Below are 17,640 nucleotides of genomic sequence, written 5' to 3' on the forward strand. Positions count from 1 at the left end.
TATGGTTTTTATTGGTGCTTGACATTTTTTAATAGATTGGAAGATTTAAAAACTCAAAAGCCCTCATATTTGAAAAAAAAAACTCTACATTTTAACTTCGAACTTTAAATTTCGAATTTTGTTCTTTTTGATACATCGGAAAGCTGAAAATATTATCTGTCCAAAGAAAAAAGAAAAAAATAATAAGAAAATATATATTCGTTCTGGATGACGTAGGGGATGCACAGCGGATCCACTTGTATGGAGAAGGTGGATAAAAATATTTAGAGTGTAAAAATCAAACCAATGCGCCGGTTACAGCTTCGTGCTGCTGCGAAGAGTGTTTTAAGAAACCACGAGCGTAACATTCTCCCCCCTTTCCCCTCTGGGGGGGTATACGGTAAGAATTGTTTTATGCTGTTAATACAAAATGACACGAACAAAGGTCCTGATTATCTTATGATGCACAAATCAAAATAGGCTTGGGAGAACAAAACAATCTCCAAAACAACATAAAATCTAACCAAATTAGAGGAATAAAAAATCAACATTTTTGTCTGAAAATTGGTAAAATTTTTTAATATAGATCTTATAGCGTTATTCCTTGAAGTCACGTACCGCCAACGTAAGACAAATTTTGAAGAAGATTTCTTCATCTTGCCACTGATGCCAATTTTGTTAATGTACGTGGTCAGATGACAGAGTTATACGCTAATATATACATAGAAACCCTATTCTAGGGCAGCTTTAGTCAGCGACCCACCATTTATAGTCTGGCACTAGATGGCAGCTGATTTTAATACTTAATAATCTTAAACTCATGAACAACCCGTGGTGGGCACTGGTGGGCTTCATGACTAAAACCTTTGGCCAAATTAAAGTATATGATCGAATTGGCATTACAAAATACACTAAGAAAATATGTAGCTAACTAGAATTCCACAACACGCGAAAACACTATTTTTTAATGAAAATTAAGCTATTGCCTCCTCCTTCACAATCTACAATAATATTTTGCTATACGTATTAGTTTCGATATATTTTCAATATATTTACTTGCTCTTAAAACATAGGTAGTACTGACAACAAAAAATATTCGTCCAGTTTCCGACTTTTGAAGCATTTCTTAAGAAGATCGCGTTCGAATGAAACAAAAACTAATATATTTTTAAAAAGGTCATGTCTTAGCTGTCTGAGTTCACAGATGTTGTACCAAAATTTTGACCGGCTTTAACATGGCAAAGCCCAGGATTTATCATGGTCCCTCTTTCATCTCAAGTGGACACTGACCTCCCCGTGGTGTCACCTGAGAACTGCCTTCAACACCCGTTAAAGGTAGTGAGCTAACATGTGCCTCGCGTTCACCCATAAGAACATTAAAAACTTGGGTTTGGGCGTCGGGTTAGCAACCCTCCCCTAGAAAAAACAGCTACTATGAAAAAACGAAAGAAAAGAAAAACAAACCCCTCTAAAGTTGACGAACCCCGCAAACGTTTTAAGGACCATGATTTGCGAATCTGCACCTGGAATGATCGCACTCTTTATAGGGAAGATGCAATTTACCCTTTGGCAGATGTACTTGAAAAGTACAAAGCCGACATTACTGCCATACAGGAAATACGATGGAGCGGGAAAGCATGAGTTTGGTTGCGGATTTGTAGTTGGTCGGAGGTTAAAACCTCTGGTCTCCAGCTTCGCCCCAGTGAATGAAAGACTCGCTGCAATTCGATTAAAAGCAAAATTCTTCAACATCAGCTTTATTTGCGCTCATGCTCCCACTGAAGACAAGGACGAACAGACCAAAGATATATTTTACGAGCGCTTAGAAGAAACATATGACCGTTGCCCTGCCCATGACATTAAAATTATACTAGGCGATTTTAATGCCAAAATTTGAAGGGAGAATATCTTTGGCCCAACAGTCGGGAAATTCAGTCTCCACAGTGAAACATCTGACAATGGTATGAGGCTGATAGACTTTGCAGCTGCAAGAAACATGGTAGTAAGCAGTACCAGAGTTAAGCATCTCGATATTCATAAGGGCACCTGGCTATCGCCAGATCAAAGAACAAGAAATTTAATTGATCAAGTTGTGATAGATGGAAGGCATGCATCAAGCGTATTGGATGTACGATCGTTCCGAGGTGCAAACATAGACTCGGACCACTACCTTGTTGCAGCAAAGGTACGTACCAGATTAAACGTAGCAAACAAAGTGCGAACAGACACAACACGGAAGTTGGATAACGATAAGCTGCAATCACAACAGATAGCCACAACATATTCCACTCAACTAGCCCAATTGCTTAATCAACATACCGATAACATATCAGGACAATGGCAAAATATTGCCCACTCCATGCAAACAGCCGCAAAATCATTACTTGGATACCAGAGACCTCCACGAAGGAATCCATGGTATGACCAGGAGTGTCGTACTGCCACTGAAGAGAAAAATGCGGCATATAGGTCGACTTTACAACAGAAATCGGCACACAACAACAACAATTTGAGCAAACACTGTTGTCAATGCATGGTTTTTATACCCTCAGCCTTTAGGCTATGAAGGGTATATACACTTTCATACGGGCAAAATGTGCCTCATCGAAATAATGGTTTTAGACCCCAAGTATGTTTGGACGAAATGTGTTTCAGACAATTTGGAGTCGATTGAGCAATGTCCGTCCGTCTGTCTGTCTGTCTGTCTGGCTGGCTGGCTGGAGCGCACGATAACTCTCGAAGGGATGAACCGATTCGGTTCAAATTTTGGCTTTCGTAATATTTTGTCCAAACTTAGTTTAAGTTCGAAGATGAGCTATATCGGTCCACTCCTTCCGGTACCTCCCCCACAAAAGTTCAAAAATGTTCGGAAAATTTGTACGCACGATAACTCTTGAAGGGTGTAACCGATTTGGTCCATACTTTGCCCATCGTGGAGCGTGTACCAGACTTAGATCAGGTATTAATATGGACTCAATCGGTCCACTCCGTCGGGTGCCTCTCACACAAAATTTTGGAAAAGTTCAGTTTAGGAACATCTCTCGAATCGCTTTGATTTTTGCTTTAGCAACTTGTATTCACTGCCCTCCATACGACGGTATACGTTTCATCAGGGGCAAGTCCATACTTCCTGAGAAAATAGCCTGAAAGTTGCAAAAAACCCCTATGACACCGTGTGAGGAGGTTGGAGGGCAAAATAACTCTCGAACAGGTCTGCCGATTCGGTCCAAAGTTTGGCCTTAGTAATATTTTTTCCAAACATAGTTTAAGTTCGAAGATAAGCCATATCGGTCCACTCCTTCAGGTACATCCCCCACAAAAGTTCAAAAATGTTCGGAAAAATTGTCCGTACGATAACCCTTGAAGAGAGTGGCCGAATTGGTCCATACTTTACACATCCTAATATATCTACCAGATATAGATCAGGTTCAAATATGGACTATATTTGTCCACTCCATCCGGCACCTCCCACTCAAAATTTCGGATACATGTTCACTTTAAGACCTGCTTTCGAATCACTTTGATTTTTGTTGAAGCAACTTGCGATTTTGCTGCCTCAATTGCGATGGTAAAAGTTGTTTCAGGGGCAAGTTCATACTTCTTGAGCAAACATCCCTGAAGGTCTAAAAAACCCCTATGGTACCATATGTAGTGGATGGATCCATTCTTTTTAGTATCTCCTCCGCAAAACTTTTGATATTAAATCCTAATCAACATTTTTGTCAGTTCAAACGCACAAAATTTTTAAAACTCCCTAAATACATGCGTTTTTTGGAAATAAAATTTTTTCAATATACACATGCTGAGGGTATATCTCTGTCGGCAAAGCCGACTGATACTTTTTTACTTGTTAAATTAGAAACTTCTTTTCCGCAGGAAAAAGAGAGAGATGGAAAAGCGGGAGTGTGAACAAATCGAGATGTACAGGAGACAGAATGAAGTCCGAAAATTCTACCAAAGAGTGAAATATCAAACTGATGGCTTTGGAACTTGCACATCCTCCTGTAGAGACCAGCAAGGTAATCTGGTAACAGATACAGATAGCGTGCTCAGGATATTGAAGGAACATTTCTCCAATCTGCTGGTATCCAATAGTAGCGAAGACGATGATACCACAGATCCAATCCCAGAAGATGGTATAGAATGTATACCGCCCGACCAAGATGAGGTAAAAACAGCAATCAACCGGCTGAAGAATAATAAAGCAGCAGGAGCCGATGGCTTACCAGCCGGGCTGTTTAAAACCGGAGGCGACGCGCTGATAAGGTGTATGCATAAGCTAGTTAGCACCATCTGGCAGGAAGAACGCGTACCCGACGATTGGAACCTGAGCATCCTATGTCCCGTCCACAAGAAAGGAGATAAGACTTTATGCTCCAACTATAGGGAAATAAGTCTTCTTCTAGTGTCAGGGATATTATGCGAACGACTAAAGCCCATGGTCAACGAAATAATTGGACCATACCAATGCGCCTTTAGACCTGGCAAGTCCACCATTGACCAGATATTTACCCTGCGGCAAATCCTGGAGAAGACCCAAGAGATGCATATCGACACCAACCACCTTTTTGTCGATTATAAAGCAGCCTTCGACAACCTTCGACGTTCAAAGGTATTCCAAGCAATGTCTAAATTTGGTATCCCCGCAAAGCTCATTCGGCTTTGTAAAATGACTCTAACTGACACAAAATCTTCAGTTAAAATAGGAAAGAACCTCTCCGAAGAGTTTTGTACCAACAGAGGTGTCAGGCAAGGAGACAGCCTTTCGTGTGATCTTTTCAACATCCTGCTAGAAAAGGTTATACGAGAGGCAAACTTCAAAAGAAGTGGCACAATCTATACCCAAAAGCCACATCTTACTTGCTTATGCTGATGATATAGACATGATGGGACGATTAGTAAAAGAAGTAACCGATACCTTTATGAAGGTCGAAGGAGAATCTGCTAAAGTAGGTCTGGCGGTAAACGGCGAGAAGACCAAGCTGATGGTGTCGACGCGCAATGCGTCCATTGAGATCGGACCAACTGTTGAAGTTGGTTCCTATAATTATAATAGGTAGTAAAAGACTTCGTATACCTCGGCACCGCCGTAAACACAACAAACGACATCAGTTGTGAAATAAAAAGAAGAATTGTATTGGCCAACAGGTGCTACTTTGGCTTAAGTAAGCACTTTAAAAACAAAGCCACAACTCCTCAAACAAAAATAGCGCTTTACAAAACACTATAGGCAGTGCTTGGCGTGTTCGAGAGAAAAATTCTTCGAAAGATCTACAGACCGATCTGCGTTGACGGTGAATATCGACGTCGTATGAACCACGAGGTGTATCTGCTATAGAACGACATCAATATAGTTAAACGTCGTACATGCAACACGCTTGATGCATGTCTTTCATCTATCACAACGTGATCAATTTGATTTCTTGTTCTTTGATCTGGCGACAACTACAAATCCGCAACCAAACTCATGCTTTGTCTCATGGCAGCTATAATACAATGCGTCACCTGTAGGTGTTGTTGTGACGCCTTTCCCAATCCATCGAATTTCCTGTATGGCAGTAATGTCGGCCTTGTACATTTCAAGTACATCTGTCAATGCGTAAAGTGCACCTTATCTATAAAGAGTGCGAACATTCCAGGTGCAGATTCGCAGATCATGGTCCTTAAAACGTTTGCGGGGTTCGTCAACTTTAGAGGGTTTTTTTTTCTTTCGTTTTTTCATAATAGGCTGGTTTTTCTAGGGGGGGTTACTAACCTGACGCCGAAACCGAAGTTTTTAACGTTCTTGTGGGTGAACGCGCGGCACATGTTAGCTCACTACCTGGAACGGGTGTTAAAGACAGTTCCCCAGGTGACACCATGGGGAGGTCAGTGTCCACTTGAGATGAAAGAGGGACCAAGATAAATCCTGGGCTTTGCCATGTTAAAGCCGGTCAAGGCCGTTCCTTGGTATCTTCCATCCCCTACGTCACCTTCTATGAGACAATATAAAATGTGGATCTATACTAATTGACTTTTGGAATGTTTTATACTTCCATGGAAGACTAAATACCAAATGTCATCTATTTCTATACAATATTGAGACCACAATCTTGAAAATACAGCAATTCGGAAGTACCGTTCTATGGGGGCTATATTAAAACATGGACCCCTGTAGCCCATTTTCATTATCAAACAACCAAGGAGTAATAGAAACGTATGTACCAAATCATATCTTAAATATTCCGAGCTCTATCTTGATTTCAACAGGCAGACGGTAGGACATGGTAATATCGACTTAGATTGGTATGCTTATCAAGAATATATATACTTTGTAGGGTCTCCGACGAATATTTTGATGTCTTACAAACGGAATGACAAATGTAATTATACCCTCCATATTATGGTGGAGGGTGGTATAAGAATCTGAAACCGAGAGGCAGCTTTATGCGAGGACTATACCACTGACCATAACTTTAGGCGTAGACGTTTTTTGATCACTACGAATCCAGAATTTTAAATTACAGCCAATTTAGACTGAAAATGTAGATCAAAACTTCAATACACCTGAAATCGGTCGGTAATGGCATATGGGGGCTGTAACAAAACGTGGACCTATGCCCACACATTTTGGTGGATACGTTTTTTGAGCACTGGGAACCCCAAATGCCAATTGCAGCTAATTCGGTTTGAAAATGTAGCAAAAAACGTCTAAGTACCTGTAGTGGAATTCTGTAACGCATTTTTCAAGTTACCGACAAAACTCGGTAAAATTAAACTGCTTATAATTTCGGTAAGTTAACAACCAAAATAAAGTTGTCACTAAGTCTTGCCGATAGCCACAGTGCTATCAACTATTATTGATACTTTTCATTCATAATTTTTCAGTTTTATTTTACCGATTTTTTGTCAGTAACTCAAAAAATGAGTTACAGAATTCCGCTACTGAAATCGGTAGTGCCGTTTAGAGTTGTGCCAAAGGAACTATATGCAACTATCTCGTTCACTTCGCAGTTCCAATGGCCCACATTTTTTCTTTGAACGAACTGCGTATACTTAACATCACACGTTATATTTCATTATGTTACTCATACGTTTTGGAACTAGTACAAGGAACTAGGAACTAGATTACCCAACTCTAGTGCCGTTATATGGGGGCTATTCCAAATTATTCGGTTCGAAAATGTCAAAATACATGTAGTGCGATTCTCTGACACATTTTTTGAGTTACCGACAAAAATCTGTCAAATTGAACTGGCAATTCCTTTGCGTATATGTCAAATGAAAACTCATCTGAAACCCATTGGATTTCTTTTGACGTTTAAGCAATGGATTTGACAGTTGAAATGGAGTGGATTTCGTAAATGTAAACGTAGTATTACTATTAAAAGAAATGTTGATCCGTGAAAAGCTTATTCACAATGGTAGGTGGTGTAGGTTATCACATAATCGGGGTCCGTCCCGACTATAGGCGTTGCCATGGTGCAACAAGAAAGGAAGTTCCATGCTAACAGCTGATTACAATTTTTTTTTTTTCAAATTTTTAATTTGATTGTCATTGTCAAATTGATTTTGGCAGAATGCTTATGTATGTGAACACATACCTACACACATGTCAGTTTAAATTAAAATTTCATTCGAATGAAATGAAAAAATTGTAATTGTATAGTTTTGTTCTATCGGTGTCGTGTTCCCGCTGTTGGTGGCTCTAAAGACTTTGCTAATGTTAATGGTAAATATCATACCAAACCTGCAAAGATTCGGGCAAACGTTAAACTGTCTTGCACATTTTAGAAGTGCTATTAGATGAAGAGAACTACAAGAAGTTTGTTGATGACGAAGCATGAACAAGAAATCGTTGATACGTTTGATTTCCACAAGAACTTCACAAAACGGACAAAGAGGACAAGGTAAGGTGCTGCAAGTTTTGGAGCTGTTCCGTTGGAGTTATCAAGGACTTCGATGAATGCACCAGAGAAACTAATTCCATAATGGAAATAGAAACAGTGAAATAACATATTTTATGGATAGAGATGTTTTTTTTTATTAATATAATTAATAAAAACAGAAAAAATAAGATCTTTTTTATTCGTTTAATAAAGTTATGATGACAAAAATATCATTTTTGCGGAGTATTTTAAAAGATCTTAATAGTGTTTATTAGGATTGGGTTTGCAGTTGAAGGAATTCGTTTAGTTGTTGCAAGATATCTCTTGCTGATGTTGGCTGTTGTTGATGAACTGAAGGATGCAACTGTTGTTGTTGCTTTGTTGTTCATTCTGTGCAGTTGAGGAACTTTGGTCGGGTGAAGCTCGTATCGTTTTAGATTATTACTCCTTACTGTTGGAAAATCCAACAGCAAAGAAATTGCTAAATTGCTCTGCATATAAACATCAATACCTTTTCTGCTGTCGATATGATGTGTATTGTTGTGCTATCTGGCTTTGCAGGAAAACTAAATTTTGACAAGGGAGCATTTGTTTTAAAGACGGTCCATGTTGTTGCTCGTGTTATTGCGGTTAATCCCTGCTCTACAGCATGAATAGCCGGAGGATTAGACGGAATATTTGTTGTTTTGAGTTTTCGTAAACACAAATTAATAACAAACTTTGTTTGTTTTTGTTATGAAATGTCATGACGTATTATTGTTGTTCTGTACATGACACGCTCCAGTACATACATACAGAGTTGTATTTAACTAAATTTGACAGATGCGACTACCTTTTATAATTCTACCATGAGGCGTTGCTTACCTATTTTTATTAATTATGTTTTTTTAGTAATTCTTTCCTGCCTTTTGAGAACACGAAAATATTATTGCAAACTAAAAGTCGCATTTGCGCAGATTTTTATAAAATGCGTTATTTAAGTTGACTATCTGTCATTTATATAACGGTATGGTATGGTATAATAAAGTAGCGGAAGGCCAGGTATGAAAATCGCTGAAAAATACAACCCTGTAGCCAGGCTTAAAACGTCAAATGACATGGAACTATAATAAAGGTAGATGTATATGCATAGTAATAGTACGTTTAGGCTATGGGTTTCTTTACCTATTTCCTTCAGTTTTTGGTAAAATTGTTTTCTTCTAACAATTGATTCCTCAACTGCATACGACAATACATGGCCGAATAGAGCGCTCCCTAAATGAAAACTGTACATATGAGTTGCCACATCATTTTGATAGATGAAAATTTTCATAGTGGTTACACTACGTGTACAACATTCACAGGTAGCAAATTTGACATCTCAGAGAATAGCTTAATGTTTGGTTTACATTCAGCGTCTTTTCGTGATTTCGAAGGCGTTTCGTGATTTCCCGCGGAATCAAGCAAAAATTATCATGATTTCGCATACAAAAATGAAATCATCCCATTTCGTGATTTCAGCGAAATCAACATCGAAATCACAGTACACATGATATACAACCCTGCTTTTGCCTGAAAAAGTACCAAAAGTTGCAACACTTTTCACGTATCACAATAAACAAGGTAGATGGTCAGTTGCTGCAACAAAAAAGTTTATTATCAAAATTTGTAAGCAATGTGAAAAAATATGAAATTACTTTGTTAAAATGCTGTTTTTCAGTGTGTTCCCGTACTTTTTAGTGGTTATGTTATAAAAAAGAGCGAATTTTCATAAATTGCTTCCCCATACAAATTTCTTAAAAAAGACGGGAACGGAAAAATGACGGAAATTGTAAAAACTCCAGCAGAAATGTCAAAATCAACGTATCAGCTATCGTAGTTAGATGCCAACGAACATGCTGCTAGTTTCTAATAGGCCAAAATTGTATGGCAGAAAATAGGAGATGAGAGTGTTATTCGGCGCTGTTATTGTTTAAAGAGAAGTGCAAGTCTTGCTAGATTTCGGAGTACGGGAAATCATTTTTAGCACTGAACGGGCAAACTACTTCAAGTAATAATATTTTGCAGGTTCTGAGCACAAATTTTATCTATCAAAATTTATTATTATGATGTCTCAACGATAAAATATTTTTTTATTTGTTAGTACTATACACAATTAATACGATATATAGCTAATTTTACGGTAATTTTCGAAATAAAGTTGTAAAGTTCTATATTGTCGTATATTTTTGATGACTACTTAAATATACAACTTGTTTTGAAAATTCATGTTCGATCAGCTGCGCATATGCATCTACCTTGATAATTGTGATATGTTTGAAATCAACAAAAAAAAAGTATAAACACCGGGGTGTATTTCAGGATTTCGTAAAATCCAGTGGATTTTGGAGCGCAAGTGTAAACTTGGCATAACCTAAACTACTCTATCACCTAGATTAAATCTTAAAACTAATAAAAATTTAATTTATACAAACAAAATAAAAAATCAACAATTTTATTTAGCGACGCTAATAAAATTTCCTTGTTTTCAATTTTAAGATATAGTGTTAAAGCAGTTTTTGTTGGAACAATTCACCGATGCATCTACCTTTATAATTGCATAATGTCAACAGTAAAAAATGTCAACCCTGCTTTTGACAGAATAGGCCATAACAAGAAAAAATGAAATCAGCTGTTAGCTGTGGCCTACCTTATAAATTATTATACCATGAACTGAGCATTCAATTTTGTATGGCATGCGATTTAAGCAAATGCATCCTCATAAAGCACATTAACCGCCAAGAAAATCTAATGTAAACATGATTTATCTTTAAACATCGCATTTTGCCACATGTCATACGTATTCATAAATGGTTTTTTCCACCCCATTTTCTCAATTCAACACCGCGCTATTGTGGTGAATATAAAATGACATTTTACAATCATGGCCGTTATTACACCACTTACACATGTTATTTTGTAGTAAAAAAACATTAGACTGACGGGCAACATTTCTTGTAAATTTGTCAATAATTCGTGGTGTTCATTGAGAAAAAAAAACTAGAAAAAAATCCAACAAAATGTCTGGTCTATCAAATTTATCAAACGTCGATAAGGGTGAATTGATGGAACAAGTTAAACAACAAATTGCAGTTGCCAATGCTCAGGAATTATTGACGGTAGGTTCTTCGTTCATAGTTGAATGACTCTTTGCCCGTATTACCTAATCAACAAAATATTACAAAAGGAGGCAAATATTACAGAAGGATAATTAATTGCTACTTAAAAATTGTTGAGATTTTAAGTTAATTTAGCTTTGTTTTGTTTCAGAAAATGACAGAAAAATGTTTTAACAAGTGCATAAATAAACCCGGCACCTCATTGGATTCATCCGAACAGGTGAGTTGTGTTTTTATATGACGGGGATAATGATGTATCATATCAGCATGAGATGGTTAAATGTGCGATTTTTACTAAAATCATATTAATTTAAAAATTAACTTGCCTTTCATTCAGCAACTCTATTGAAATTAAACCAACATTAATGTTGTAGCAATATAATAAGCTCTAAGTGAGCCGTTTATCGCCATAAGACGAGTTTACCCACTAAAGGGTAGTTTACACTATATGTAAACGTCATATGACACAAAATAAAATCATTCCATATCTACCGTTTTATTACATTATTGCTTGTGTGGACGCACAGAGTAAATTGCGTAAGGAAAAACTTCCAATATTCAGTTCACAGTTCATGTCATATGACATTTACATATAGTGTAAACTGCCCCTTAGGGGATCGGGATGAAATTTTTTCTTTCGTCATCCTGTTCACAATTATATACAACATTTGTTGCGGCAGTCCATAGTTCGAAAGGCCGGCTATTTAAGAAAAATTTACATTTTTAAAGAAAATTTTGTTCGCGTAGTGCGTAATCTCGACTCAGTTGCGGCGGATGTGGGATTTTATCAGAAGACCGCATTCACACCATAATTGTTTTTGGCATCTGTGACTGCATCAGTGTGAATGCTTTTCAGTTATGCCTCATGGGCTCTCTCTGGTAATGTCCTGAAATACCCAAAAAGATAGTATGCGAATAATGATAGTGTCCTCATGTAAATGATCTACCGAAGTTATTCCACGACAATTGGATCTTCGTTCCGGAACGACCCGGGAACATCCCGGCCAGAGATTGTCAACCCAGCGACAGCTGTATCAACCGAAGTTATTAGAGGACACCTTATTACTGTTCATTGGACCGATCTATCGCGCTGTAGAAAGTAAAACAGGTTTATATATCTGCGTTATGTACTGCTTGTTAGGGTCTTGAGGATCTTGTTCCAACAAGTATCTAGGAGTAGTTATTAGTGAAATTGTTCTAGTGTAAACTAAACATTTAGTGGCATGGATGATGTAGATACATATTTGACCTTTCACATACAACACTTATGATAAGACCCTTCGTCATGATATAAAATCATACGAAGACATTGTCTTTTGTCCTGGCCGGTATTTGTGGAACATTTAAATGTATATACCCAACCTCCTAAATGTAGTCTTTTATCTTATTTAGCAAATCTATCCCTATTCACGATTGTTAACATGGCTGAATGCTAGTCGTGTTGATATGAAAGATCTTCTTTATTTCTATGCGCGGAAGTAGTTTCTACCATTGTTGCGTATTATTTTAAAAGGTGTTTATCATTGAAAGCGTATAAACTGACTTTTTAGACAAACGAGGGTATATACATTTTCATACGACCAAAATGTGCATCATCGACATATTCGTTTTAGACTCCAAGTAAGATTTGGCCTTCGTAATATTTTGTCCAAACTTAGATTTAGTTCGAAGATGGACCATATCGACCTTCCACCACCTCTCGATTTTTCTTGTAACAGGTTATACTCCGGTCCCCTTTTCAACAGTACACGTTTGTTCAGGGGCAAGTCCATACTTCCTGAGATTATATTTTGTCCAAACTTAGTTTAAGTTCAAAAATGGTCCATATCGGTCCACTTTTTAGGTTACCTCCCTCACAAAAGTTAAATTTTTTGCTTGAGTACAGTTTTGGGTTTGTTCGAGGATCCTTGTTGTTGTTGTAACAGTGTTTATTATGTTTGTACGTTCTTTCTTCTGTTCAATCTGGCTCTGGGTCTATCTCCAGCTCCAGGAAAGTGGCTGTTTCGATGGGATGTAACCAAAGATCCATTGGAGTTAGATAAGTAGGTTTGGCTGGTCTGTTGAAAAGGTGTTTTGTGTCGTGCGGGCCCATGCCACATACTGGGCAGATGTCTTGCACGGCGCGGTCGATATCCGTCCAATAAGAATTTAGGCGACTGCAATATCCCGAGCGTAGTTGAGTCAAAACTACTCTAGTTTGTCGTGGCAGCTGACGCTCCACAGCTGCGATAGATGGGGGATGTATTTGATGCCTGTTGATCTAGGGGTTCTCTCCTATATTGTTGGACCTCCATCTATGATATGCCTGAATGTGTCGGGCCTAGCCAGCAGATGGTGATTGGGATGACTCTCACGGTAACATCCAAGCAAGTACTGCAACGAAAGCAAGGATGCGAGGATCCTTTGGACATTTTTACTGAAGAAGGTACTTCCTTTGATCCTGTTTACAGCGATATTATGTTTTTTTTTTTTTCGTGGGTATGCTTCCTGACATAATGGCGCAAAAGCTCTAAATTATACCGTGACTAAATGAAATGACTGGTGGGCTCGATATCTATCGAAAAGAATAGCTCCCAAAATTAGATACACTTCCAAAAAGGGCTATGTATGTCGATTCATTTCTTCAGGCACCTGCTCCGCAACACAAATTTATAAGTCCAACATTATGAAAACCGTACATATTTTTTAGGAGAGCTGAGTGTATATCTCGGTCGGCAAAGCCGTCTAATACTTTTTTACTTGTTTGATGCAAACTTGTTACTGGGTTCTTTTGGAAGTGAGCTTTGGAAGGAAGTGACATTTTTCTCGTTCGACTTCTTCATTTCTCCATGTTGGAACTACGTATTAGCGTAATATCACATATCCTGCTACTATAAGCTATCTTTGAAAGCCTTCGCTACTGGCTATAGAAGAGAATTCGGCATGTATCGTTCGCCTCTACTTGGGGACAGAGAGAAAACGGCAAGTACGATTTACCTTTATTGTCGCTCGCTTCATCATACTACTGATCCAGGCTCCATCTTTACTCGACATCTGCTTGTTTAAGCAAATGGGATCTGCAATATAACCAATCGTTAATGGAACTACAAATTTTCTCTGTCAGCGATTATTTCCAAGGACAAAGTGTCAATGCATGTAATGAGTTTACCAGAAGTGCCTTCCTGTAGTTTGCTCCTCTTGGAGACCTCAAATCGATATAAAAAATCGTTCAGATTTATAGAAATCTTTAATTCTCCTAAACATCTTTAAAATATCAAATACCCTGTTGTATAGCTCTCTTGAGGCCTACCTAACCTCTTTGCGACATCCCAAAAATCTTTATATCGCCATCTGAGATGCACAAGGACGTAAGTAACCTTAAGGGTTACCTTTTTGGGAATTTCAGGGGACGATATGCTTCTTTGATATATACTAAACGTCATCAATCAAATCTGCAGAGCATGTTGAATGTTTGGACCTGATTCCGATCGATCTTTTACCACTGGTAGGGCTTGCAGTGCTGATCACGCCAATATATTTTAGACTTTCTTCTATGGACAGAAACAAATCTCGGATAACGCTAACAAAATTTTCCTTTAAATCGGAATTTTTTATCATCGATCCGAATCCAGTCGGTATATTCAACTTATGCCAAAAAATGTATATTTAAAGTGCTCTTCGAGGCGTTCTAGAAATGTTTAAAAAAATCCTACACTGCAAATGTCTAGTTTAGAGTCAGTTTTCCTTGAGACGACTTAAAAATCTTTATAATAGAAACTCTTAAAAACCATAAGTATTGCTTTTAAAAATCTATTCAAAGTCCATGATAATAATCGAGAGCTCTTACGGTTTAATACAATGAAAAATGCTTAATAAACGATAAGATGAAATATTTAATTTTAATCTTATCTTTAAGCATTAAATACCCACTCAATAAATAGTCTTTAAAGATGTAATGCACATTTTTTATTTGTAATTATGGAAATTATTCAATCCAAAAACTTGGCCTAATTAATTAATCCATTGCATTTTTAATTATCCTTAAAAATTGTATCTCTTTTCAGAAATGCATTTCCATGTGTATGGATCGGTTTATGGATTCCTGGAATTTAGTATCACGCACCTACGGAAATCGTCTGCAACGTGAACAACATAAAATGTAGAACACATTCGGAGCTACACGACCTTACAACGCTATTCTTAATTTGCAATAAAAATATAGCCATTATTTTGTTAATTGTTTTTAAGAATATTTCATATACCATGTATACAAAGAAGAAACCATGTAAATGAAAACAAAACTAAAAATCCCACATTAAAACCAAACAAAGTTTTAGTTTAATTCAATATGTAAGAAAGAAAACTGTTTCAAAATAAAAAAAACAAAGAAAAACTAAAAATCAAATAATCATTACATTGTACTACTTACCTTTTAGTCGCCAACGTGTTATTTCGTACTGCCGTTTCATTCCTTGGAACCTTGCGAAGACTTCCCGTATGATCTGAATTACATTGTGAGCCACAGTGTGAGTTTTCACAGTAACGACAACATTTATTATAACTAAAACTTGATGTACAGAGTGTGCAAAATGAATCCAATTGTTCCTCTCCCTCAATGCCTTCTCCATGGTCACAAGCAAAACCATTTGCTGTATTATGCAAAGCATTTGTTCGATGACAACAATCTACCAATGTCGATCGATCATCTTCCGATGATGAATAATCAAAATGGCGACTTATTTCACTATGATCTGATTCTGATTCATGATTACCGCCGGATCGTGAACTTTGTGGTGATATACTATCATCACTATTGCTGAAGGTACTTAGCGGACATGAAGGATAACGATTTAAAGGATACCGATTCATGTTATATTTACTGGTCATGGTAAGATTTTCATTGAAATAAATGACTTCATTGGACCCATTTGCTGGTGGATATGCATTAGTACCACCGATTCCCACATCATAGTATTTTCTCAAAAAGGCTTTATTACAATCTGCCGCAGTGTATTCATGCAACTTCTTTGGTTTGTTTTGTTGCTGTTGTTGTTTTTTCTGTTGCAACTTTGAGGTAGTATTTGTTGAATTTAAATTTTGATTATCACCCACGCCAATACCACCTGAACGTAGAAGATCCATTAAACATTGCTTTAGGTCGCGCATTTTGATTACATGGGGTGTGATGGTTTATTTACATGGGAGTGTGGTTTGACATGTAGTAGTTGTCCAATGGATGTAGTTGGGCAGATCTGAAATGAAATAGAAGATAATAATAGATATTAAGTCAAACTCTTTTGAACCTTCATGGCTGAGTATTTCAGCCTTTCTAAAGTCGTACCTTTTAGGAGTTTCTGCGTGTCTGGGAGCATTTTGAACGTAAACTCCCCGTGAGTTTTGTCTTTCGCCGTTGCAAATTAAAGGATAGAGTACGTAAACTCACGGGGAGTTGATATTCATGATCGGGTTAATATACTCTTTAAAGTGCGGCCCATGATTTTATAGATTGTCACTAGGGTACAGAACTTTTGTCCTATAGGCCAAACTAAGAATTAATACGCAACCACTGCTATCCATGTTTTTTAAGTCATTGGTCACTCGTTTATTTCTTCCTACTTTGGGAATACTACGGTTTTTTTAATATGCCTATCTGCCGGGGGGCTTCCGCATTCCTTCTCATGACATAACCTAACCAATGCAACGGCTCTGACCAAACAATTCTGAAAGGAATACCCTCCACGTGAGATTGTATCAACAACGCTAAATCATCGAAAGCGGTGGGCCCTGATGGAATCTACATGGCAATGCTGTTATCTATGAACAATCATTCTTTGTTCGAGTTTATCGTTTTTGGAATTATTTGCCTACCCCTCTTAAATTATTTTCGTACTCATATAACTCGTTCAGAGACAAACTCTTAGGTTACATTAATGGTCGTTTGATCCCAATAAATTGATAAGAAGTTTTTTCACATTTTGAGCTAGCTAGCTGCCATAGGACCATCATATTGTCTTTTATTTTTAAGCAATGTTCATCTGGCTGGGGAGCCTAATATATAAAATGAGTTTATATAAATTCTTATGAAATATATGGATTATTTAGTTATTTAATTACAACTTTAGCATAGAATTTTCTGTACAATGCATTATTAATTGGCCTTATAAGGCTTCCTATGTATTGATATTTATAATAAATGAAATGAAATGAAATGAAAAAATGAAAGCTAGATAAGCCGAGAGTCGAGTATCTCACTAAAGCTCCTAAGCTGTCGCTAGCAACCCACATCGCTTCCGAAATCTGGAAATGGGCAGGGTGATCCCGCTACTGAAGCATTCAAAGGTGAAGCCTTGAGGTTTTAATCTTCCCAGCCTCAAAAATAGCTATCCAGTTGCCGATCATCACCGTGGGTTCCCTAAGCAGCACGCATATTAGTGGAGGACTCAACCAGAGCAAGTCGTGTGATAGAGCAGTGATGATGGCACTCGACTTATTAAAAAGCACTTCATGCTTTTTTGAGGACCTCGAACAGACTACTCTCCGGCCAAGTTTGAAATGTTGGATAATTATATATGTGAACATCAGTCGTACGTGGAATTCAGGAACAAGAAGTCCAAGCCCCGTAAAGTGAAAGAGGGAGTGAAACATATTCAAACCTGAGAGAATGCGGCACTGAGAAC

General features: G+C 37.6%; 2 protein-coding genes across 3 annotated transcripts in view; one reads left to right on the plus strand and one right to left on the minus strand.

The window, feature by feature from the left end:
- Positions 1-17,640, minus strand: part of f (espin protein forked) — a 325,622-nt gene extending 307,982 nt beyond the window's left edge. The window contains exons 1-2 of one of the 2 annotated variants that reach the window (XM_073974572.1): positions 17,617-17,640; positions 15,393-16,086 (exon numbers count right to left, since the gene is read on the minus strand). In XM_073974572.1, the coding sequence (XP_073830673.1) occupies positions 15,393-15,850 (458 nt within the window). In that variant the 5' untranslated portion in view covers positions 15,851-16,086; positions 17,617-17,640. Of the gene's footprint in view, positions 1-15,392; positions 16,123-17,616 lie in introns of those variants that run through there. The other variant, XM_073974571.1, reaches the window with a different exon arrangement.
- LOC141397826 (mitochondrial import inner membrane translocase subunit Tim13-like) lies at positions 10,744-15,363 on the plus strand. Its single transcript, XM_073974575.1, has 3 exons — positions 10,744-10,984; positions 11,136-11,204; positions 15,028-15,363. The coding sequence occupies exons 1-3, from the start codon at positions 10,886-10,888 to the stop codon at positions 15,124-15,126; spliced, it is 267 nt and encodes an 88-aa protein (XP_073830676.1). The 5' UTR covers positions 10,744-10,885; the 3' UTR covers positions 15,127-15,363.

This window comes from Musca autumnalis, unplaced genomic scaffold (genome assembly GCF_047663935.1).
Source record: "Musca autumnalis isolate F117 unplaced genomic scaffold, ASM4766393v1 scaffold_3, whole genome shotgun sequence".
Classification (NCBI taxonomy): domain Eukaryota; kingdom Metazoa; phylum Arthropoda; class Insecta; order Diptera; family Muscidae; genus Musca; species Musca autumnalis.

Bases quoted from the DNA above. Each gene is read 5' to 3' on its own strand.
- LOC141397826 (XM_073974575.1), top strand. From the start codon at position 10,886: ATGTCTGGTCTATCAAATTTATCAAACGTCGATAAGGGTGAATTGATG. The intron at 10,985-11,135 runs GTAGGTTCTTCG...GTTTTGTTTCAG, and splicing joins ATGCTCAGGAATTATTGACG to AAAATGACAGAAAAATGTTT. The intron at 11,205-15,027 runs GTGAGTTGTGTT...ATCTCTTTTCAG, and splicing joins CATTGGATTCATCCGAACAG to AAATGCATTTCCATGTGTAT.